This window comes from Haliotis asinina, chromosome 15 (genome assembly GCF_037392515.1).
Source record: "Haliotis asinina isolate JCU_RB_2024 chromosome 15, JCU_Hal_asi_v2, whole genome shotgun sequence".
In the NCBI taxonomy this organism is placed as follows: Eukaryota; Metazoa; Mollusca; class Gastropoda; order Lepetellida; family Haliotidae; genus Haliotis; species Haliotis asinina.
This window is the reverse complement of record NC_090294.1, coordinates 5,719,806-5,745,631: the sequence shown is the minus strand read 5'-3', so window position 1 is coordinate 5,745,631 and position 25,826 is coordinate 5,719,806. Positions and strand designations below refer to the sequence as shown.

General features: G+C 39.5%; 1 protein-coding gene across 1 annotated transcript in view; it reads right to left on the bottom strand.

Annotated features, from left to right (window-relative positions):
- The window catches only part of LOC137266220 (uncharacterized PE-PGRS family protein PE_PGRS54-like), a 66,578-nt gene that overhangs the window by 19,697 nt on the left and 21,055 nt on the right, over positions 1-25,826 (bottom strand). Inside the window, exons 9-16 of the mRNA XM_067801719.1 lie at positions 23,007-23,333; positions 19,769-20,095; positions 16,531-16,857; positions 13,293-13,619; positions 10,055-10,381; positions 6,817-7,143; positions 3,579-3,905; positions 341-667 (exon numbers count right to left, since the gene is read on the bottom strand). Of these exons, the coding sequence (XP_067657820.1) occupies positions 341-667; positions 3,579-3,905; positions 6,817-7,143; positions 10,055-10,381; positions 13,293-13,619; positions 16,531-16,857; positions 19,769-20,095; positions 23,007-23,333 (2,616 nt within the window). The remainder of the gene's footprint in view (positions 1-340; positions 668-3,578; positions 3,906-6,816; positions 7,144-10,054; positions 10,382-13,292; positions 13,620-16,530; positions 16,858-19,768; positions 20,096-23,006; positions 23,334-25,826) is intronic.

The window sequence follows — 25,826 nt, the reverse complement described above, 5'->3', positions numbered from 1 at the left end:
ATTGAACCAGTAGTATTGCCATGAGTATATAAAACAATGAGTAATAAGTCCTCTTCAGACTGCAGGTGACTGTAACTCAGTAGTAGCCGATTCCTGAAACAGAAAGGGTAGTTACATATGAAATTGGGATTTACGGAAAAGTAACATGGAAATGTTGAAACTAATTGCATGATAAAGTATACCAAGCATTTCAAACAGCTGACAAGAGTTTGAAAGATGTTTATCAACTGGAAACAGCTCATTTGCGTAAAAGAGTAATAAACACATGGGTACATGATATCATTCAATAAAAATGAAGTTTAAAACAGGATAACGGGTGAAAGGATGGATTGTTAAATACCTTTCCCCAGTCCAATTCCATATCCTGGCACTCCGTAGAAACCACCGTAGCCTCCATACAGACCTCCCAGGCCGTATCCCCCGTATTTGCCTCCATACAGACCGCCCATTCCTCCGTACGGGCCATAGCCGTAGCCTCCGTAAACACCTCCGTGCAGTCCACCCATTCCGTAGCCTAATGCGCCCACTCCTCCATACAACACACCCAGTCCATGTGCTCCTCCATACAGACCGGTTGGTTCAGCAAAGGCGGTGACAGCCAAGCAGGCCACAAGGACGGCGACGATCTTCATCATTTTGAGTGTCTGTTCAACAACATTAAAATCATCTTCAAGACAGAGAAACAACATGTTAGCATTACTCGTCTGGAGATTTTTCTCCACGGCACACATCATCGATGATGTTATCATGTTTTATTTCGCATGCATCCACATATTTTAAAACTAACAAGAACGGTAAATATCACTTACACACTCACATTTTAGCGACCTGGAGCAATGAAACACTTGAGAAAGTAGAGATGTGCAGCAGAAGAATGAAAACTTCAGAGTGCACATGCTTACCACAGGCAAACTTTGAAATGATACTCACAGTTTGGTCTGAAGACGTATCTGTGTCGTAGCAGTTGATGACGAAAGAGATGATAGAATACTTTCCCCCTCACCTATATATACAATTTTGTGAACTATATGTGATTGATTTACATTGGATTGCCCACTTCCAGGTGAGCAACACACCTAAATGTTAATGATGTGAACTGATCATTCTTTTCGCCTCAAATGACTTGCCTCAGGTTATCACCCTAAGGGTATACATGTCTGCTGGTGTACTTGAACATTCATGAAGGAAGTAGAGGGTGGTATATAACAGGGTGTAGGTGTCTCTTCACATCTTTCACATCTCTCTTTTGCATGGTTTAACTGCATTTAGAAAAAATAGTAACTTCCAAGTACTACTCGACTTTGAACCAGTATTAAGCAAATAGTCGTTTGAGAGCTGTCTATCCACTACACTTGTGATGGAGCAATGTACATCAGACATTATGCCATATGTGCCCGAGACGAAATTACAAAAGACGAGAAACTTGATGCAACGTACAAGTACAGCATCGCCACACTACAGCAGTGTCACTGTTACAAGGGGTTGCTATGTACACATCTACCTGTAATACGGCAGCCTGTCCACACGATGACCGCCTGCTTAATATACTGCTGAAATCTCCCAAAAGCATGATATTCGCCCCACATGTTAACATTCTCACCACACTTAAACAAAATACTACAATAACTTCATTTCCCAGAAGGTATATGCATATACTAGTGTCTTTTCACAAAGGGATTGTGACTATCAATTGTTACAGCACGCATTTATCGGTTACAAACTAGGCATGGCTGTCTTCTGAAAACAGGATAAGGTTTCCCTTATGAACTACAACCTGTTCCCTCGTATTTGTAGACTTTCTTTTGCACGTGTTTCTCATTGGTGTAGCAGAGGGGTTAGGATTCACGTCCCTCCTTCGCCAACACTTTCTGGCATCCCTGTTTGATAGCAAGTCATGCGCACATAACTAGGATATGATGAGAAACGTACTGTGGACTCTGCCTGTACGTAGTGCCAATTCCTGACATTTACACAAAGGATTGGTTCGCTTTATCTGACACCTATCTTCTTTGATGCAACTGTCCATTTCTTAATATCATTTGTCTGAGGTCACAGAAGTCACTTATCATAAAGGCTTCAGTTGTACTGATACATATATTGGGTACTAAGCAAGACACCAGGTGCTAGGCAACACTTTCTAGTTGTAAATATTTCTTAGATGTTTCACGACCTTTCCATTCGGTCATTTTCGTTCCAGACTGAAGGAATATTGTCTTTGGAAAATGTCTCAACAGTTGCTACAATGCAATGTATATTTGCATCGCTATATCAAGTTTTAATCACTATTGCACGTGATTCACTTCAATTTGTTTTAGACTTCAGGTGAATGTTTGAAACCAAACTTCAGTAGCAAGAAGAAGTAGAAAACTCCATTTTATACTTTACACATGCCCTTTACATGATGAAAACAGTCTTCTCTGCGTTGATAGATGATGTAACCCTTGCCTAAGAATCAATCAAGAACTTTATCATATGTCTACCATATCAGATTCGATACAAGCAATTCCCGTCCGATTCCATAAACATATACGTTTGGATAGAGATAAATACTTCTTCAGTTAATTGGAGCAGCGGTATGGAAACGGTTCATTTACATCATGAAATCTGGGAACAAACTTCCCATGTAGTGTACAACATGAATGGTACTTTCGGCAAGTGTTATCAACTATTGATTTCATGTTTAATAGTAAGTTATTTTTGTAGGCTATTCGGGTTTTTTTTCTTGTTTGATAAATAAACCGATAGAATATGCTACAGTAACTTATGATTGCAGACCCTTTCACTTGGAACAGGAAACTCACTTGCATTCGAATCGCATACTGTGCACTCTGACTACTATTGAAAGACTTAATGTACCTGAACACGCAAACATGACTCAACTCCGAGTATTTTCTTATTTCACACAACGACATCACCGAAGCCCTTCGTGGCAGCACAAGTGGTACATTTGCATGAGATATGGAACCAGGGAAGAAATGGCATGTATGAAATATGTAAAGCTTTCAATACCCTATCCTATTCAGTATGATTTCTTCAGGAAAGTCGAAGCACATTTCATAAGTTGACGCCATTGCTTGAAGCAATACTGATTGCACGTTAAGTATTTGGGTGTAACTAAACAACACATGTTTCCAGAGTTAATAATATGGATACATATAGTAACTCGTCCTTTTTGTGAACGTTGAATTCAGTTTTAAGATTTTCAAACAAAGAAGAAACCGTTTGTATTTCAATTTTTATTGAACCAGTAGTATTGCCATGAGTATATAAAACAATGAGTAATAAGTCCTCTTCAGACTGCAGGTGACTGTAACTCAGTAGTAGCCGATTCCTGAAACAGAAAGGGTAGTTACATATGAAATTGGGATTTACGGAAAAGTAACATGGAAATGTTGAAACTAATTGCATGATAAAGTATACCAAGCATTTCAAACAGCTGACAAGAGTTTGAAAGATGTTTATCAACTGGAAACAGCTCATTTGCGTAAAAGAGTAATAAACACATGGGTACATGATATCATTCAATAAAAATGAAGTTTAAAACAGGATAACGGGTGAAAGGATGGATTGTTAAATACCTTTCCCCAGTCCAATTCCATATCCTGGCACTCCGTAGAAACCACCGTAGCCTCCATACAGACCTCCCAGGCCGTATCCCCCGTATTTGCCTCCATACAGACCGCCCATTCCTCCGTACGGGCCATAGCCGTAGCCTCCGTAAACACCTCCGTGCAGTCCACCCATTCCGTAGCCTAATGCGCCCACTCCTCCATACAACACACCCAGTCCATGTGCTCCTCCATACAGACCGGTTGGTTCAGCAAAGGCGGTGACAGCCAAGCAGGCCACAAGGACGGCGACGATCTTCATCATTTTGAGTATCTGTTCAACAACATTAAAATCATCTTCAAGACAGAGAAACAACATGTTAGCATTACTCGTCTGGAGATTTTTCTCCACGGCACACATCATCGATGATGTTATCATGTTTTATTTCGCATGCATCCACATATTTTAAAACTAACAAGAACGGTAAATATCACTTACACAGTCACATTTTAGCGACCTGGAGCAATGAAACACTTGAGAAAGTAGAGATGTGCAGCAGAAGAATGAAAACTTCAGAGTGCACATGCTTACCACAGGCAAACTTTGAAATGATACTCACAGTTTGGTCTGAAGACGTATCTGTGTCGTAGCAGTTGATGACGAAAGAGATGATAGAATACTTTCCCCCTCACCTATATATACAATTTTGTGAACTATATGTGATTGATTTACATTGGATTGCCCACTTCCAGGTGAGCAACACACCTAAATGTTAATGATGTGAACTGATCATTCTTTTCGCCTCAAATGACTTGCCTCAGGTTATCACCCTAAGGGTATACATGTCTGCTGGTGTACTTGAACATTCATGAAGGAAGTAGAGGGTGGTATATAACAGGGTGTAGGTGTCTCTTCACATCTTTCACATCTCTCTTTTGCATGGTTTAACTGCATTTAGAAAAAATAGTAACTTCCAAGTACTACTCGACTTTGAACCAGTATTAAGCAAATAGTCGTTTGAGAGCTGTCTATCCACTACACTTGTGATGGAGCAATGTACATCAGACATTATGCCATATGTGCCCGAGACGAAATTACAAAAGACGAGAAAATTGATGCAACGTACAAGTACAGCATCGCCACACTACAGCAGTGTCACTGTTACAAGGGGTTGCTATGTACACATCTACCTGTAATACGGCAGCCTGTCCACACGATGACCGCCTGCTTAATATACTGCTGAAATCTCCCAAAAGCATGATATTCGCCCCACATGTTAACATTCTCACCACACTTAAACAAAATACTACAATAACTTCATTTCCCAGAAGGTATATGCATATACTAGTGTCTTTTCACAAAGGGATTGTGACTATCAATTGTTACAGCACGCATTTATCGGTTACAAACTAGGCATGGCTGTCTTCTGAAAACAGGATAAGGTTTCCCTTATGAACTACAACCTGTTCCCTCGTATTTGTAGACTTTCTTTTGCACGTGTTTCTCATTGGTGTAGCAGAGGGGTTAGGATTCACGTCCCTCCTTCGCCAACACTTTCTGGCATCCCTGTTTGATAGCAAGCCATGCGCACATAACTAGGATATGATGAGAAACGTACTGTGGACTCTGCCTGTACGTAGTGCCAATTCCTGACATTTACACAAAGGATTGGTTCGCTTTATCTGACACCTATCTTCTTTGAAGCAACTGTCCATTTCTTAATATCATTTGTCTGAGGTCACAGAAGTCACTTATCATAAAGGCTTCAGTTGTACTGATACATATATTGGGTACTAAGCAAGACACCAGGTGCTAGGCAACACTTTCTAGTTGTAAATATTTCTTAGATGTTTCACGACCTTTCCATTCGGTCATTTTCGTTCCAGACTGAAGGAATATTGTCTTTGGAAAATGTCTCAACAGTTGCTACAATGCAATGTATATTTGCATCGCTATATCAAGTTTTAATCACTATTGCACGTGATTCACTTCAATTTGTTTTAGACTTCAGGTGAATGTTTGAAACCAAACTTCAGTAGCAAGAAGAAGTAGAAAACTCCATTTTATACTTTACACATGCCCTTTACATGATGAAAACAGTCTTCTCTGCGTTGATAGATGATGTAACCCTTGCCTAAGAATCAATCAAGAACTTTATCATATGTCTACCATATCAGATTCGATACAAGCAATACCCGTCCGATTCCATAAACATATACGTTTGGATAGAGATAAATACTTCTTCAGTTAATTGGAGCAGCGGTATGGAAACGGTTCATTTACATCATGAAATCTGGGAACAAACTTCCCATGTAGTGTACAACATGAATGGTACTTTCGGCAAGTGTTATCAACTATTGATTTCATGTTTAATAGTAAGTTATTTTTGTAGGCTATTCGGGTTTTTTTTCTTGTTTGATAAATAAACCGATAGAATATGCTACAGTAACTTATGATTGCAGACCCTTTCACTTGGAACAGGAAACTCACTTGCATTCGAATCGCATACTGTGCACTCTGACTACTATTGAAAGACTTAATGTACCTGAACACGCAAACATGACTCAACTCCGAGTATTTTCTTATTTCACACAACGACATCACCGAAGCCCTTCGTGGCAGCACAAGTGGTACAATTGCATGAGATATGGAACCAGGGAAGAAATGGCATGTATGAAATATGTAAAGCTTTCAATACCCTATCCTATTCAGTATGATTTCTTCAGGAAAGTCGAAGCACATTTCATAAGTTGACGCCATTGCTTGAAGCAATACTGATTGCACGTTAAGTATTTGGGTGTAACTAAACAACACATGTTTCCAGAGTTAATAATATGGATACATATAGTAACTCGTCCTTTTTGTGAACGTTGAATTCAGTTTTAAGATTTTCAAACAAAGAAGAAACCGTTTGTATTTCAATTTTTATTGAACCAGTAGTATTGCCATGAGTATATAAAACAATGAGTAATAAGTCCTCTTCAGACTGCAGGTGACTGTAACTCAGTAGTAGCCGATTCCTGAAACAGAAAGGGTAGTTACATATGAAATTGGGATTTACGGAAAAGTAACATGGAAATGTTGAAACTAATTGCATGATAAAGTATACCAAGCATTTCAAACAGCTGACAAGAGTTTGAAAGATGTTTATCAACTGGAAACAGCTCATTTGCGTAAAAGAGTAATAAACACATGGGTACATGATATCATTCAATAAAAATGAAGTTTAAAACAGGATAACGGGTGAAAGGATGGATTGTTAAATACCTTTCCCCAGTCCAATTCCATATCCTGGCACTCCGTAGAAACCACCGTAGCCTCCATACAGACCTCCCAGGCCGTATCCCCCGTATTTGCCTCCATACAGACCGCCCATTCCTCCGTACGGGCCATAGCCGTAGCCTCCGTAAACACCTCCGTGCAGTCCACCCATTCCGTAGCCTAATGCGCCCACTCCTCCATACAACACACCCAGTCCATGTGCTCCTCCATACAGACCGGTTGGTTCAGCAAAGGCGGTGACAGCCAAGCAGGCCACAAGGACGGCGACGATCTTCATCATTTTGAGTGTCTGTTCAACAACATTAAAATCATCTTCAAGACAGAGAAACAACATGTTAGCATTACTCGTCTGGAGATTTTTCTCCACGGCACACATCATCGATGATATCATCATGTTTTATTTCGCATGCATCCACATATTTTAAAACTAACAAGAACGGTAAATATCACTTACACAGTCACATTTTAGCGACCTGGAGCAATGAAACACTTGAGAAAGTAGAGATGTGCAGCAGAAGAATGAAAACTTCAGAGTGCACATGCTTACCACAGGCAAACTTTGAAATGATACTCACAGTTTGGTCTGAAGACGTATCTGTGTCTTAGCAGTTGATGACGAAAGAGATGATAGAATACTTTCCCCCTCACCTATATATACAATTTTGTGAACTGTATGTGATTGATTTACATTGGATTGCCCACTTCCAGGTGAGCAACACACCTAAATGTTAATGATGTGAACTGATCATTCTTTTCGCCTCAAATGACTTGCCTCAGGTTATCACCCTAAGGGTATACATGTCTGCTGGTGTACTTGAACATTCATGAAGGAAGTAGAGGGTGGTATATAACAGGGTGTAGGTCTCTCTTCACATCTTTCACATCTCTCTTTAGCATGGTTTAACTGCATTTAGAAAAAATAGTAACTTCCAAGTACTACTCGACTTTGAACCAGTATTAAGCAAATAGTCGTTTGAGAGCTGTCTATCCACTACACGTGTGATGGAGCAATGTACATCAGACATTATGCCATATGTGCCCGAGACGAAATTACAAAAGACGAGAAAATTGATGCAACGTACAAGTACAGCATCGCCACACTACAGCAGTGTCCCTGTTACAAGGGGTTGCTATGTACACATCTACCTGTAATACGGCAGCCTGTCCACACGATGACCGCCTGCTTAATATACTGCTGAAATCTCCCAAAAGCATGATATTCGCCCCACATGTTAACATTCTCACCACACTTAAACAAAATACTACAATAACTTCATTTCCCAGAAGGTATATGCATATACTAGTGTCTTTTCACAAAGGGATTGTGACTATCAATTGTTACAGCACGCATTTATCGGTTACAAACTAGGCATGGCTGTCTTCTGAAAACAGGATAAGGTTTCCCTTATGAACTACAACCTGTTCCCTCGTATTTGTAGACTTTCTTTTGCACGTGTTTCTCATTGGTGTAGCAGAGTTGTTAGGATTCACGTCCCTCCTTCGCCAACACTTTCTGGCATCCCTGTTTGATAGCAAGCCATGCGCACATAACTAGGATATGATGAGAAACGTACTGTGGACTCTGCCTGTACGTAGTGCCAATTCCTGACATTTACACAAAGGATTGGTTCGCTTTATCTGACACCTATCTTCTTTGAAGCAACTGTCCATTTCTTAATATCATTTGTCTGAGGTCACAGAAGTCACTTATCATAAAGGCTTCAGTTGTACTGATACATATATTGGGTACTAAGCAAGACACCAGGTGCTAGGCAACACTTTCTAGTTGTAAATATTTCTTAGATGTTTCACGACCTTTCCATTCGGTCATTTTCGTTCCAGACTGAAGGAATATTGTCTTTGGAAAATGTCTCAACAGTTGCTACAATGCAATGTATATTTGCATCGCTATATCAAGTTTTAATCACTATTGCACGTGATTCACTTCAATTTGTTTTAGACTTCAGGTGAATGTTTGAAACCAAACTTCAGTAGCAAGAAGAAGTAGAAAACTCCATTTTATACTTTACACATGCCCTTTACATGATGAAAACAGTCTTCTCTGCGTTGATAGATGATGTAACCCTTGCCTAAGAATCAATCAAGAACTTTATCATATGTCTACCATATCAGATTCGATACAAGCAATACCCGTCCGATTCCATAAACATATACGTTTGGATAGAGATAAATACTTCTTCAGTTAATTGGAGCAGCGGTATGGAAACGGTTCATTTACATCATGAAATCTGGGAACAAACTTCCCATGTAGTGTACAACATGAATGGTACTTTCGGCAAGTGTTATCAACTATTGATTTCATGTTTAATAGTAAGTTATTTTTGTAGGCTATTCGGGTTTTTTTTCTTGTTTGATAAATAAACCGATAGAATATGCTACAGTAACTTATGATTGCAGACCCTTTCACTTGGAACAGGAAACTCACTTGCATTCGAATCGCATACTGTGCACTCTGACTACTATTGAAAGACTTAATGTACCTGAACACGCAAACATGACTCAACTCCGAGTATTTTCTTATTTCACACAACGACATCACCGAAGCCCTTCGTGGCAGCACAAGTGGTACAATTGCATGAGATATGGAACCAGGGAAGAAATGGCATGTATGAAATATGTAAAGCTTTCAATACCCTATCCTATTCAGTATGATTTCTTCAGGAAAGTCGAAGCACATTTCATAAGTTGACGCCATTGCTTGAAGCAATACTGATTGCACGTTAAGTATTTGGGTGTAACTAAACAACACATGTTTCCAGAGTTAATAATATGGATACATATAGTAACTCGTCCTTTTTGTGAACGTTGAATTCAGTTTTAAGATTTTCAAACAAAGAAGAAACCGTTTGTATTTCAATTTTTATTGAACCAGTAGTATTGCCATGAGTATATAAAACAATGAGTAATAAGTCCTCTTCAGACTGCAGGTGACTGTAACTCAGTAGTAGCCGATTCCTGAAACAGAAAGGGTAGTTACATATGAAATTGGGATTTACGGAAAAGTAACATGGAAATGTTGAAACTAATTGCATGATAAAGTATACCAAGCATTTCAAACAGCTGACAAGAGTTTGAAAGATGTTTATCAACTGGAAACAGCTCATTTGCGTAAAAGAGTAATAAACACATGGGTACATGATATCATTCAATAAAAATGAAGTTTAAAACAGGATAACGGGTGAAAGGATGGATTGTTAAATACCTTTCCCCAGTCCAATTCCATATCCTGGCACTCCGTAGAAACCACCGTAGCCTCCATACAGACCTCCCAGGCCGTATCCCCCGTATTTGCCTCCATACAGACCGCCCATTCCTCCGTACGGGCCATAGCCGTAGCCTCCGTAAACACCTCCGTGCAGTCCACCCATTCCGTAGCCTAATGCGCCCACTCCTCCATACAACACACCCAGTCCATGTGCTCCTCCATACAGACCGGTTGGTTCAGCAAAGGCGGTGACAGCCAAGCAGGCCACAAGGACGGCGACGATCTTCATCATTTTGAGTGTCTGTTCAACAACATTAAAATCATCTTCAAGACAGAGAAACAACATGTTAGCATTACTCGTCTGGAGATTTTTCTCCACGGCACACATCATCGATGATATCATCATGTTTTATTTCGCATGCATCCACATATTTTAAAACTAACAAGAACGGTAAATATCACTTACACAGTCACATTTTAGCGACCTGGAGCAATGAAACACTTGAGAAAGTAGAGATGTGCAGCAGAAGAATGAAAACTTCAGAGTGCACATGCTTACCACAGGCAAACTTTGAAATGATACTCACAGTTTGGTCTGAAGACGTATCTGTGTCTTAGCAGTTGATGACGAAAGAGATGATAGAATACTTTCCCCCTCACCTATATATACAATTTTGTGAACTATATGTGATTGATTTACATTGGATTGCCCACTTCCAGGTGAGCAACACACCTAAATGTTAATGATGTGAACTGATCATTCTTTTCGCCTCAAATGACTTGCCTCAGGTTATCACCCTAAGGGTATACATGTCTGCTGGTGTACTTGAACATTCATGAAGGAAGTAGAGGGTGGTATATAACAGGGTGTAGGTCTCTCTTCACATCTTTCACATCTCTCTTTAGCATGGTTTAACTGCATTTAGAAAAAATAGTAACTTCCAAGTACTACTCGACTTTGAACCAGTATTAAGCAAATAGTCGTTTGAGAGCTGTCTATCCACTACACGTGTGATGGAGCAATGTACATCAGACATTATGCCATATGTGCCCGAGACGAAATTACAAAAGACGAGAAAATTGATGCAACGTACAAGTACAGCATCGCCACACTACAGCAGTGTCCCTGTTACAAGGGGTTGCTATGTACACATCTACCTGTAATACGGCAGCCTGTCCACACGATGACCGCCTGCTTAATATACTGCTGAAATCTCCCAAAAGCATGATATTCGCCCCACATGTTAACATTCTCACCACACTTAAACAAAATACTACAATAACTTCATTTCCCAGAAGGTATATGCATATACTAGTGTCTTTTCACAAAGGGATTGTGACTATCAATTGTTACAGCACGCATTTATCGGTTACAAACTAGGCATGGCTGTCTTCTGAAAACAGGATAAGGTTTCCCTTATGAACTACAACCTGTTCCCTCGTATTTGTAGACTTTCTTTTGCACGTGTTTCTCATTGGTGTAGCAGAGTTGTTAGGATTCACGTCCCTCCTTCGCCAACACTTTCTGGCATCCCTGTTTGATAGCAAGCCATGCGCACATAACTAGGATATGATGAGAAACGTACTGTGGACTCTGCCTGTACGTAGTGCCAATTCCTGACATTTACACAAAGGATTGGTTCGCTTTATCTGACACCTATCTTCTTTGAAGCAACTGTCCATTTCTTAATATCATTTGTCTGAGGTCACAGAAGTCACTTATCATAAAGGCTTCAGTTGTACTGATACATATATTGGGTACTAAGCAAGACACCAGGTGCTAGGCAACACTTTCTAGTTGTAAATATTTCTTAGATGTTTCACGACCTTTCCATTCGGTCATTTTCGTTCCAGACTGAAGGAATATTGTCTTTGGAAAATGTCTCAACAGTTGCTACAATGCAATGTATATTTGCATCGCTATATCAAGTTTTAATCACTATTGCACGTGATTCACTTCAATTTGTTTTAGACTTCAGGTGAATGTTTGAAACCAAACTTCAGTAGCAAGAAGAAGTAGAAAACTCCATTTTATACTTTACACATGCCCTTTACATGATGAAAACAGTCTTCTCTGCGTTGATAGATGATGTAACCCTTGCCTAAGAATCAATCAAGAACTTTATCATATGTCTACCATATCAGATTCGATACAAGCAATTCCCGTCCGATTCCATAAACATATACGTTTGGATAGAGATAAATACTTCTTCAGTTAATTGGAGCAGCGGTATGGAAACGGTTCATTTACATCATGAAATCTGGGAACAAACTTCCCATGTAGTGTACAACATGAATGGTACTTTCGGCAAGTGTTATCAACTATTGATTTCATGTTTAATAGTAAGTTATTTTTGTAGGCTATTCGGGTTTTTTTTCTTGTTTGATAAATAAACCGATAGAATATGCTACAGTAACTTATGATTGCAGACCCTTTCACTTGGAACAGGAAACTCACTTGCATTCGAATCGCATACTGTGCACTCTGACTACTATTGAAAGACTTAATGTACCTGAACACGCAAACATGACTCAACTCCGAGTATTTTCTTATTTCACACAACGACATCACCGAAGTCCTTCGTGGCAGCACAAGTGGTACATTTGCATGAGATATGGAACCAGGGAAGAAATGGCATGTATGAAATATGTAAAGCTTTCAATACCCTATCCTATTCAGTATGATTTCTTCAGGAAAGTCGAAGCACATTTCATAAGTTGACGCCATTGCTTGAAGCAATACTGATTGCACGTTAAGTATTTGGGTGTAACTAAACAACACATGTTTCCAGAGTTAATAATATGGATACATATAGTAACTCGTCCTTTTTGTGAACGTTGAATTCAGTTTTAAGATTTTCAAACAAAGAAGAAACCGTTTGTATTTCAATTTTTATTGAACCAGTAGTATTGCCATGAGTATATAAAACAATGAGTAATAAGTCCTCTTCAGACTGCAGGTGACTGTAACTCAGTAGTAGCCGATTCCTGAAACAGAAAGGGTAGTTACATATGAAATTGGGATTTACGGAAAAGTAACATGGAAATGTTGAAACTAATTGCATGATAAAGTATACCAAGCATTTCAAACAGCTGACAAGAGTTTGAAAGATGTTTATCAACTGGAAACAGCTCATTTGCGTAAAAGAGTAATAAACACATGGGTACATGATATCATTCAATAAAAATGAAGTTTAAAACAGGATAACGGGTGAAAGGATGGATTGTTAAATACCTTTCCCCAGTCCAATTCCATATCCTGGCACTCCGTAGAAACCACCGTAGCCTCCATACAGACCTCCCAGGCCGTATCCCCCGTATTTGCCTCCATACAGACCGCCCATTCCTCCGTACGGGCCATAGCCGTAGCCTCCGTAAACACCTCCGTGCAGTCCACCCATTCCGTAGCCTAATGCGCCCACTCCTCCATACAACACACCCAGTCCATGTGCTCCTCCATACAGACCGGTTGGTTCAGCAAAGGCGGTGACAGCCAAGCAGGCCACAAGGACGGCGACGATCTTCATCATTTTGAGTATCTGTTCAACAACATTAAAATCATCTTCAAGACAGAGAAACAACATGTTAGCATTACTCGTCTGGAGATTTTTCTCCACGGCACACATCATCGATGATATCATCATGTTTTATTTCGCATGCATCCACATATTTTAAAACTAACAAGAACGGTAAATATCACTTACACACTCACATTTTAGCGACCTGGAGCAATGAAACACTTGAGAAAGTAGAGATGTGCAGCAGAAGAATGAAAACTTCAGAGTGCACATGCTTACCACAGGCAAACTTTGAAATGATACTCACAGTTTGGTCTGAAGACGTATCTGTGTCTTAGCAGTTGATGACGAAAGAGATGATAGAATACTTTCCCCCTCACCTATATATACAATTTTGTGAACTATATGTGATTGATTTACATTGGATTGCCCACTTCCAGGTGAGCAACACACCTAAATGTTAATGATGTGAACTGATCATTCTTTTCGCCTCAAATGACTTGCCTCAGGTTATCACCCTAAGGGTATACATGTCTGCTGGTGTACTTGAACATTCATGAAGGAAGTAGAGGGTGGTATATAACAGGGTGTAGGTCTCTCTTCACATCTTTCACATCTCTCTTTAGCATGGTTTAACTGCATTTAGAAAAAATAGTAACTTCCAAGTACTACTCGACTTTGAACCAGTATTAAGCAAATAGTCGTTTGAGAGCTGTCTATCCACTACACTTGTGATGGAGCAATGTACATCAGACATTATGCCATATGTGCCCGAGACGAAATTACAAAAGACGAGAAAATTGATGCAACGTACAAGTACAGCATCGCCACACTACAGCAGTGTCACTGTTACAAGGGGTTGCTATGTACACATCTACCTGTAATACGGCAGCCTGTCCACACGATGACCGCCTACTTAATATACTGCTGAAATCTCCCAAAAGCATGATATTCGCCCCACATGTTAACATTCTCACCACACTTAAACAAAATACTACAATAACTTCATTTCCCAGAAGGTATATGCATATACTAGTGTCTTTTCACAAAGGGATTGTGACTATCAATTGTTACAGCACGCATTTATCGGTTACAAACTAGGCATGGCTGTCTTCTGAAAACAGGATAAGGTTTCCCTTATGAACTACAACCTGTTCCCTCGTATTTGTAGACTTTCTTTTGCACGTGTTTCTCATTGGTGTAGCAGAGGGGTTAGGATTCACGTCCCTCCTTCGCCAACACTTTCTGGCATCCCTGTTTGATAGCAAGCCATGCGCACATAACTAGGATATGATGAGAAACGTACTGTGGACTCTGCCTGTACGTAGTGCCAATTCCTGACATTTACACAAAGGATTGGTTCGCTTTATCTGACACCTATCTTCTTTGAAGCAACTGTCCATTTCTTAATATCATTTGTCTGAGGTCACAGAAGTCACTTATCATAAAGGCTTCAGTTGTACTGATACATATATTGGGTACTAAGCAAGACACCAGGTGCTAGGCAACACTTTCTAGTTGCAAATATTTCTTAGATGTTTCACGACCTTTCCATTCGGTCATTTTCGTTCCAGACTGAAGGAATATTGTCTTTGGAAAATGTCTCAACAGTTGCTACAATGCAATGTATATTTGCATCGCTATATCAAGTTTTAATCACTATTGCACGTGATTCACTTCAATTTGTTTTAGACTTCAGGTGAATGTTTGAAACCAAACTTCAGTAGCAAGAAGAAGTAGAAAACTCCATTTTGTACTTTACACATGCCCTTTACATGATGAAAACAGTCTTCTCTGCGTTGATAGATGATGTAACCCTTGCCTAAGAATCAATCAAGAACTTTATCATATGTCTACCATATCAGATTCGATACAAGCAATACCCGTCCGATTCCATAAACATATACGTTTGGATAGAGATAAATACTTCTTCAGTTAATTGGAGCAGCGGTATGGAAACGGTTCATTTACATCATGAAATCTGGGAACAAACTTCCCATGTAGTGTACAACATGAATGGTACTTTCGGCAAGTGTTATCAACTATTGATTTCATGTTTAATAGTAAGTTATTTTTGTAGGCTATTCGGGTTTTTTTTCTTGTTTGATAAATAAACCGATAGAATATGCTACAGTAACTTATGATTGCAGACCCTTTCACTTGGAACAGGAAACTCACTTGCATTCGAATCGCATACTGTGCACTCTGACTACTATTGAAAGACTTAATGTACCTGAACACGCAAACATGACTCAACTCCGAGTATTTTCTTATTTCACACAACGACATCACCGAAGCCCTTCGTGGCAGCACAAGTGGTACATTTGCATGAGATATGGAACCAGGGAAGAAATGGCATGTATGAAATATGTAAAGCTTTCAATACCCTATCCTATTCAGTATGATTTCTTCAGGAAAGTCGAAGCACATTTCATAAGTTGACGCCATTGCTTGAAGCAATACTGATTGCACGTTAAGTATTTGGGTGTAACTAAACAACACATGTTTCCAGAGTTAATAATATGGATACATATAGTAACTCGTCCTTTTTGTGAACGTTGAATTCAGTTTTAAGATTTTCAAACAAAGAAGAAACCGTTTGTATTTCAATTTTTATTGAACCAGTAGTATTGCCATGAGTATATAAAACAATGAGTAATAAGTCCTCTTCAGACTGCAGGTGACTGTAACTCAGTAGTAGCCGATTCCTGAAACAGAAAGGGTAGTTACATATGAAATTGGGATTTACGGAAAAGTAACATGGAAATGTTGAAACTAATTGCATGATAAAGTATACCAAGCATTTCAAACAGCTGACAAGAGTTTGAAAGATGTTTATCAACTGGAAACAGCTCATTTGCGTAAAAGAGTAATAAACACATGGGTACATGATATCATTCAATAAAAATGAAGTTTAAAACAGGATAACGGGTGAAAGGATGGATTGTTAAATACCTTTCCCCAGTCCAATTCCATATCCTGGCACTCCGTAGAAACCACCGTAGCCTCCATACAGACCTCCCAGGCCGTATCCCCCGTATTTGCCTCCATACAGACCGCCCATTCCTCCGTACGGGCCATAGCCGTAGCCTCCGTAAACACCTCCGTGCAGTCCACCCATTCCGTAGCCTAATGCGCCCACTCCTCCATACAACACACCCAGTCCATGTGCTCCTCCATACAGACCGGTTGGTTCAGCAAAGGCGGTGACAGCCAAGCAGGCCACAAGGACGGCGACGATCTTCATCATTTTGAGTATCTGTTCAACAACATTAAAATCATCTTCAAGACAGAGAAACAACATGTTAGCATTACTCGTCTGGAGATTTTTCTCCACGGCACACATCATCCATGATGTTATCATGTTTTATTTCGCATGCATCCACATATTTTAAAACTAACAAGAACGGTAAATATCACTTACACAGTCACATTTTAGCGACCTGGAGCAATGAAACACTTGAGAAAGTAGAGATGTGCAGCAGAAGAATGAAAACTTCAGAGTGCACATGCTTACCACAGGCAAACTTTGAAATGATACTCACAGTTTGGTCTGAAGACGTATCTGTGTCTTAGCAGTTGATGACGAAAGAGATGATAGAATACTTTCCCCCTCACCTATATATACAATTTTGTGAACTATATGTGATTGATTTACATTGGATTGCCCACTTCCAGGTGAGCAACACACCTAAATGTTAATGATGTGAACTGATCATTCTTTTCGCCTCAAATGACTTGCCTCAGGTTATCACCCTAAGGGTATACATGTCTGCTGGTGTACTTGAACATTCATGAAGGAAGTAGAGGGTGGTATATAACAGGGTGTAGGTCTCTCTTCACATCTTTCACATCTCTCTTTAGCATGGTTTAACTACATTTAGAAAAAATAGTAACTTCCAAGTACTACTCGACTTTGAACCAGTATTAAGCAAATAGTCGTTTGAGAGCTGTCTATCCACTACACTTGTGATGGAGCAATGTACATCAGACATTATGCCATATGTGCCCGAGACGAAGTTACTAAAGACGAGAAAATTGATGCAACGTACAAGTACAGCATCGCCACACTACAGCAGTGTCACTGTTACAAGGGGTTGCTATGTACACATCTACCTGTAATACGGCAGCCTGTCCACACGATGACCGCCTGCTTAATATACTGCTGAAATCTCCCAAAAGCATGATATTCGCCCCACATGTTAACATTCTCACCACACTTAAACAAAATACTACAATAACTTCATTTCCCAGAAGGTATATGCATATACTAGTGTCTTTTCACAAAGGGATTGTGACTATCAATTGTTACAGCACGCATTTATCGGTTACAAACTAGGCATGGCTGTCTTCTGAAAACAGGATAAGGTTTCCCTTATGAACTACAACCTGTTCCCTCGTATTTGTAGACTTTCTTTTGCACGTGTTTCTCATTGGTGTAGCAGAGGGGTTAGGATTCACGTCCCTCCTTCGCCAACACTTTCTGGCATCCCTGTTTGATAGCAAGCCATGCGCACATAACTAGGATATGATGAGAAACGTACTGTGGACTCTGCCTGTACGTAGTGCCAATTCCTGACATTTACACAAAGGATTGGTTCGCTTTATCTGACACCTATCTTCTTTGAAGCAACTGTCCATTTCTTAATATCATTTGTCTGAGGTCACAGAAGTCACTTATCATAAAGGCTTCAGTTGTACTGATACATATATTGGGTACTAAGCAAGACACCAGGTGCTAGGCAACACTTTCTAGTTGTAAATATTTCTTAGATGTTTCACGACCTTTCCATTCGGTCATTTTCGTTCCAGACTGAAGGAATATTGTCTTTGGAAAATGTCTCAACAGTTGCTACAATGCAATGTATATTTGCATCGCTATATCAAGTTTTAATCACTATTGCACGTGATTCACTTCAATTTGTTTTAGACTTCAGGTGAATGTTTGAAACCAAACTTCAGTAGCAAGAAGAAGTAGAAAACTCCATTTTATACTTTACACATGCCCTTTACATGATGAAAACAGTCTTCTCTGCGTTGATAGATGATGTAACCCTTGCCTAAGAATCAATCAAGAACTTTATCATATGTCTACCATATCAGATTCGATACAAGCAATACCCGTCCGATTCCATAAACATATACGTTTGGATAGAGATAAATACTTCTTCAGTTAATTGGAGCAGCGGTATGGAAACGGTTCATTTACATCATGAAATCTGGGAACAAACTTCCCATGTAGTGTACAACATGAATGGTACTTTCGGCAAGTGTTATCAACTATTGATTTCATGTTTAATAGTAAGTTATTTTTGTAGGCTATTCGGGTTTTTTTTCTTGTTTGATAAATAAACCGATAGAATATGCTACAGTAACTTATGATTGCAGACCCTTTCACTTGGAACAGGAAACTCACTTGCATTCGAATCGCATACTGTGCACTCTGACTACTATTGAAAGACTTAATGTACCTGAACACGCAAACATGACTCAACTCCGAGTATTTTCTTATTTCACACAACGACATCACCGAAGCCCTTCGTGGCAGCACAAGTGGTACATTTGCATGAGATATGGAACCAGGGAAGAAATGGCATGTATGAAATATGTAAAGCTTTCAATACCCTATCCTATTCAGTCTGATTTCTTCAGGAAAGTCGAAGCACATTTCATAAGTTGACGCCATTGCTTGAAGCAATACTGATTGCACGTTAAGTATTTGGGTGTAACTAAACAACACATGTTTCCAGAGTTAATAATATGGATACATATAGTAACTCGTCCTTTTTGTGAACGTTGAATTCAGTTTTAAGATTTTCAAACAAAGAAGAAACCGTTTGTATTTCAATTTTTATTGAACCAGTAGTATTGCCATGAGTATATAAAACAATGAGTAATAAGTCCTCTTCAGACTGCAGGTGACTGTAACTCAGTAGTAGCCGATTCCTGAAACAGAAAGGGTAGTTACATATGAAATTGGGATTTACGGAAAAGTAACATGGAAATGTTGAAACTAATTGCATGATAAAGTATACCAAGCATTTCAAACAGCTGACAAGAGTTTGAAAGATGTTTATCAACTGGAAACAGCTCATTTGCGTAAAAGAGTAATAAACACATGGGTACATGATATCATTCAATAAAAATGAAGTTTAAAACAGGATAACGGGTGAAAGGATGGATTGTTAAATACCTTTCCCCAGTCCAATTCCATATCCTGGCACTCCGTAGAAACCACCGTAGCCTCCATACAGACCTCCCAGGCCGTATCCCCCGTATTTGCCTCCATACAGACCGCCCATTCCTCCGTACGGGCCATAGCCGTAGCCTCCGTAAACACCTCCGTGCAGTCCACCCATTCCGTAGCCTAATGCGCCCACTCCTCCATACAACACACCCAGTCCATGTGCTCCTCCATACAGACCGGTTGGTTCAGCAAAGGCGGTGACAGCCAAGCAGGCCACAAGGACGGCGACGATCTTCATCATTTTGAGTATCTGTTCAACAACATTAAAATCATCTTCAAGACAGAGAAACAACATGTTAGCATTACTCGTCTGGAGATTTTTCTCCACGGCACACATCATCGATGATATCATCATGTTTTATTTCGCATGCATCCACATATTTTAAAACTAACAAGAACGGTAAATATCACTTACACACTCACATTTTAGCGACCTGGAGCAATGAAACACTTGAGAAAGTAGAGATGTGCAGCAGAAGAATGAAAACTTCAGAGTGCACATGCTTACCACAGGCAAACTTTGAAATGATACTCACAGTTTGGTCTGAAGACGTATCTGTGTCTTAGCAGTTGATGACGAAAGAGATGATAGAATACTTTCCCCCTCACCTATATATACAATTTTGTGAACTATATGTGATTGATTTACATTGGATTGCCCACTTCCAGGTGAGCAACACACCTAAATGTTAATGATGTGAACTGATCATTCTTTTCGCCTCAAATGACTTGCCTCAGGTTATCACCCTAAGGGTATACATGTCTGCTGGTGTACTTGAACATTCATGAAGGAAGTAGAGGGTGGTATATAACAGGGTGTAGGTCTCTCTTCACATCTTTCACATCTCTCTTTAGCATGGTTTAACTGCATTTAGAAAAAATAGTAACTTCCAAGTACTACTCGACTTTGAACCAGTATTAAGCAAATAGTCGTTTGAGAGCTGTCTATCCACTACACTTGTGATGGAGCAATGTACATCAGACATTATGCCATATGTGCCCGAGACGAAATTACAAAAGACGAGAAAATTGATGCAACGTACAAGTACAGCATCGCCACACTACAGCAGTGTCACTGTTACAAGGGGTTGCTATGTACACATCTACCTGTAATACGGCAGCCTGTCCACACGATGACCGCCTGCTTAATAAAGTGCTGAAATCTCCCAAAAGCATGATATTCGCCCCACATGTTAACATTCTCACCACACTTAAACAAAATACTACAATAACTTCATTTCCCAGAAGGTATATGCATATACTAGTGTCTTTTCACAAAGGGATTGTGACTATCAATTGTTACAGCACGCATTTATCGGTTACAAACTAGGCATGGCTGTCTTCTGAAAACAGGATAAGGTTTCCCTTATGAACTACAACCTTTTCCCTCGTATTTGTAGACTTTCTTTTGCACGTGTTTCTCATTGGTGTAGCAGAGGGGTTAGGATTCACGTCCCTCCTTCGCCAACACTTTCTGGCATCCCTGTTTGATAGCAAGCCATGCGCACATAACTAGGATATGATGGGAAACGTACTGTGGATTCTGCCTGTACGTAGTGCCAATTCCTGACATTTACACAAAGGATTGGTTCGCTTTATCTGACACCTATCTTCTTTGATGCAACTGTCCATTTCTTAATATCATTTGTCTGAGGTCACAGAAGTCACTTATCATAAAGGCTTCAGTTGTACTGATACATATATTGGGTACTAAGCAAGACACCAGGTGCTAGGCAACACTTTCTAGTTGTAAATATTTCTTAGATGTTTCACGACCTTTCCATTCGGTCATTTTCGTTGCAGACTGAAGGAATATTGTCTTTGGAAAATGTCTCAACAGTTGCTACAATGCAATGTATATTTGCATCGCTATATCAAGTTTTAATCACTATTGCACGTGATTCACTTCAATTTGTTTTAGACTTCAGGTGAATGTTTGAAACCAAACTTCAGTAGCAAGAAGAAGTAGAAAACTCCATTTTATACTTTACACATGCCCTTTACATGATGAAAACAGTCTTCTCTGCGTTGATAGATGATGTAACCCTTGCCTAAGAATCAATCAAGAACTTTATCATATGTCTACCATATCAGATTCGATACAAGCAATTCCCGTCCGATTCCATAAACATATACGTTTGGATAGAGATAAATACTTCTTCAGTTAATTGGAGCAGCGGTATGGAAACGGTTCATTTACATCATGAAATCTGGGAACAAACTTCCCATGTAGTGTACAACATGAATGGTACTTTCGGCAAGTGTTATCAACTATTGATTTCATGTTTAATAGTAAGTTATTTTTGTAGGCTATTCGGGTTTTTTTTCTTGTTTGATAAATAAACCGATAGAATATGCTACAGTAACTTATGATTGCAGACCCTTTCACTTGGAACAGGAAACTCACTTGCATTCGAATCGCATACTGTGCACTCTGACTACTATTGAAAGACTTAATGTACCTGAACACGCAAACATGACTCAACTCCGAGTATTTTCTTATTTCACACAACGACATCACCGAAGCCCTTCGTGGCAGCACAAGTGGTACATTTGCATGAGATATGGAACCAGGGAAGAAATGGCATGTATGAAATATGTAAAGCTTTCAATACCCTATCCTATTCAGTCTGATTTCTTCAGGAAAGTCGAAGCACATTTCATAAGTTGACGCCATTGCTTGAAGCAATACTGATTGCACGTTAAGTATTTGGGTGTAACTAAACAACACATGTTTCCAGAGTTAATAATATGGATACATATAGTAACTCGTCCTTTTTGTGAACGTTGAATTCAGTTTTAAGATTTTCAAACAAAGAAGAAACCGTTTGTATTTCAATTTTTATTGAACCAGTAGTATTGCCATGAGTATATAAAACAATGAGTAATAAGTCCTCTTCAGACTGCAGGTGACTGTAACTCAGTAGTAGCCGATTCCTGAAACAGAAAGGGTAGTTACATATGAAATTGGGATTTACGGAAAAGTAACATGGAAATGTTGAAACTAATTGCATGATAAAGTATACCAAGCATTTCAAACAGCTGACAAGAGTTTGAAAGATGTTTATCAACTGGAAACAGCTCATTTGCGTAAAAGAGTAATAAACACATGGGTACATGATATCATTCAATAAAAATGAAGTTTAAAACAGGATAACGGGTGAAAGGATGGATTGTTAAATACCTTTCCCCAGTCCAATTCCATATCCTGGCACTCCGTAGAAACCACCGTAGCCTCCATACAGACCTCCCAGGCCGTATCCCCCGTATTTGCCTCCATACAGACCGCCCATTCCTCCGTACGGGCCATAGCCGTAGCCTCCGTAAACACCTCCGTGCAGTCCACCCATTCCGTAGCCTAATGCGCCCACTCCTCCATACAACACACCCAGTCCATGTGCTCCTCCATACAGACCGGTTGGTTCAGCAAAGGCGGTGACAGCCAAGCAGGCCACAAGGACGGCGACGATCTTCATCATTTTGAGTATCTGTTCAACAACATTAAAATCATCTTCAAGACAGAGAAACAACATGTTAGCATTACTCGTCTGGAGATTTTTCTCCACGGCACACATCATCCATGATGTTATCATGTTTTATTTCGCATGCATCCACATATTTTAAAACTAACAAGAACGGTAAATATCACTTACACACTCACATTTTAGCGACCTGGAGCAATGAAACACTTGAGAAAGTAGAGATGTGCAGCAGAAGAATGAAAACTTCAGAGTGCACATGCTTACCACAGGCAAACTTTGAAATGATACTCACAGTTTGGTCTGAAGACGTATCTGTGTCTTAGCAGTTGATGACGAAAGAGATGATAGAATACTTTCCCCCTCACCTATATATACAATTTTGTGAACTATATGTGATTGATTTACATTGGATTGCCCACTTCCAGGTGAGCAACACACCTAAATGTTAATGATGTGAACTGATCATTCTTTTCGCCTCAAATGACTTGCCTCAGGTTATCACCCTAAGGGTATACATGTCTGCTGGTGTACTTGAACATTCATGAAGGAAGTAGAGGGTGGTATATAACAGGGTGTAGGTCTCTCTTCACATCTTTCACATCTCTCTTTAGCATGGTTTAACTGCATTTAGAAAAAATAGTAACTTCCAAGTACTACTCGACTTTGAACCAGTATTAAGCAAATAGTCGTTTGAGAGCTGTCTATCCACTACACTTGTGATGGAGCAATGTACATCAGACATTATGCCATATGTGCCTGAGACGAAGTTACAAAAGACGAGAAAATTGATGCAACGTACAAGTACAGCATCGCCACACTACAGCAGTGTCACTGTTACAAGGGGTTGCTATGTACACATCTACCTGTAATACGGCAGCCTGTCCACACGATGACCGCCTGCTTAATATACTGCTGAAATCTCCCAAAAGCATGATATTCGCCCCACATGTTAACATTCTCACCACACTTAAACAAAATACTACAATAACTTCATTTCCCAGAAGGTATATGCATATACTAGTGTCTTTTCACAAAGGGATTGTGACTATCAATTGTTACAGCACGCATTTATCGGTTACAAACTAGGCATGGCTGTCTTCTGAAAACAGGATAAGGTTTCCCTTATGAACTACAACCTGTTCCCTCGTATTTGTAGACTTTCTTTTGCACGTGTTTCTCATTGGTGTAGCAGAGGGGTTAGGATTCACGTCCCTCCTTCGCCAACACTTTCTGGCATCTCTGTTTGATAGCAAGCCATGCGCACATAACTAGGATATGATGAGAAACGTACTGTGGACTCTGCCTGTACGTAGTGCCAATTCCTGACATTTACACAAAGGATTGGTTCGCTTTATCTGACACCTATCTTCTTTGAAGCAACTGTCCATTTCTTAATATCATTTGTCTGAGGTCACAGAAGTCACTTATCATAAAGGCTTCAGTTGTACTGATACATATATTGGGTACTAAGCAAGACACCAGGTGCTAGGCAACACTTTCTAGTTGTAAATATTTCTTAGATGTTTCACGACCTTTCCATTCGGTCATTTTCGTTCCAGACTGAAGGAATATTGTCTTTGGAAAATGTCTCAACAGTTGCTACAATGCAATGTATATTTGCATCGCTATATCAAGTTTTAATCACTATTGCACGTGATTCACTTCAATTTGTTTTAGACTTCAGGTGAATGTTTGAAACCAAACTTCAGTAGCAAGAAGAAGTAGAAAACTCCATTTTATACTTTACACATGCCCTTTACATGATGAAAACAGTCTTCTCTGCGTTGATAGATGATGTAACCCTTGCCTAAGAATCAATCAAGAACTTTATCATATGTCTACCATATCAGATTCGACACAAGCAATTCCCGTCCGATTCCATAAACATATACGTTTGGATAGAGATAAATACTTCTTCAGTTAATTGGAGCAGCGGTATGGAAACGGTTCATTTACATCATGAAATCTGGGAACAAACTTCCCATGTAGTGTACAACATGAATGGTACTTTCGGCAAGTGTTATCAACTATTGATTTCATGTTTAATAGTAAGTTATTTTTGTAGGCTATTCGGGGTTTTTTTCTTGTTTGATAAATAAACCGATAGAATATGCTACAGTAACTTATGATTGCAGACCCTTTCACTTGGAACAGGAAACTCACTTGCATTCGAATCGCATACTGTGCACTCTGACTACTATTGAAAGACTTAATGTACCTGAACACGCAAACATGACTCAACTCCGAGTATTTTCTTATTTCACACAACGACATCACCGAAGCCCTTCGTGGCAGCACAAGTGGTACATTTGCATGAGATATGGAACCAGGGAAGAAATGGCATGTATGAAATATGTAAAGCTTTCAATACCCTATCCTATTCAGTCTGATTTCTTCAGGAAAGTCGAAGCACATTTCATAAGTTGACGCCATTGCTTGAAGCAATACTGATTGCACGTTAAGTATTTGGGTGTAACTAAACAACACATGTTTCCAGAGTTAATAATATGGATACATATAGT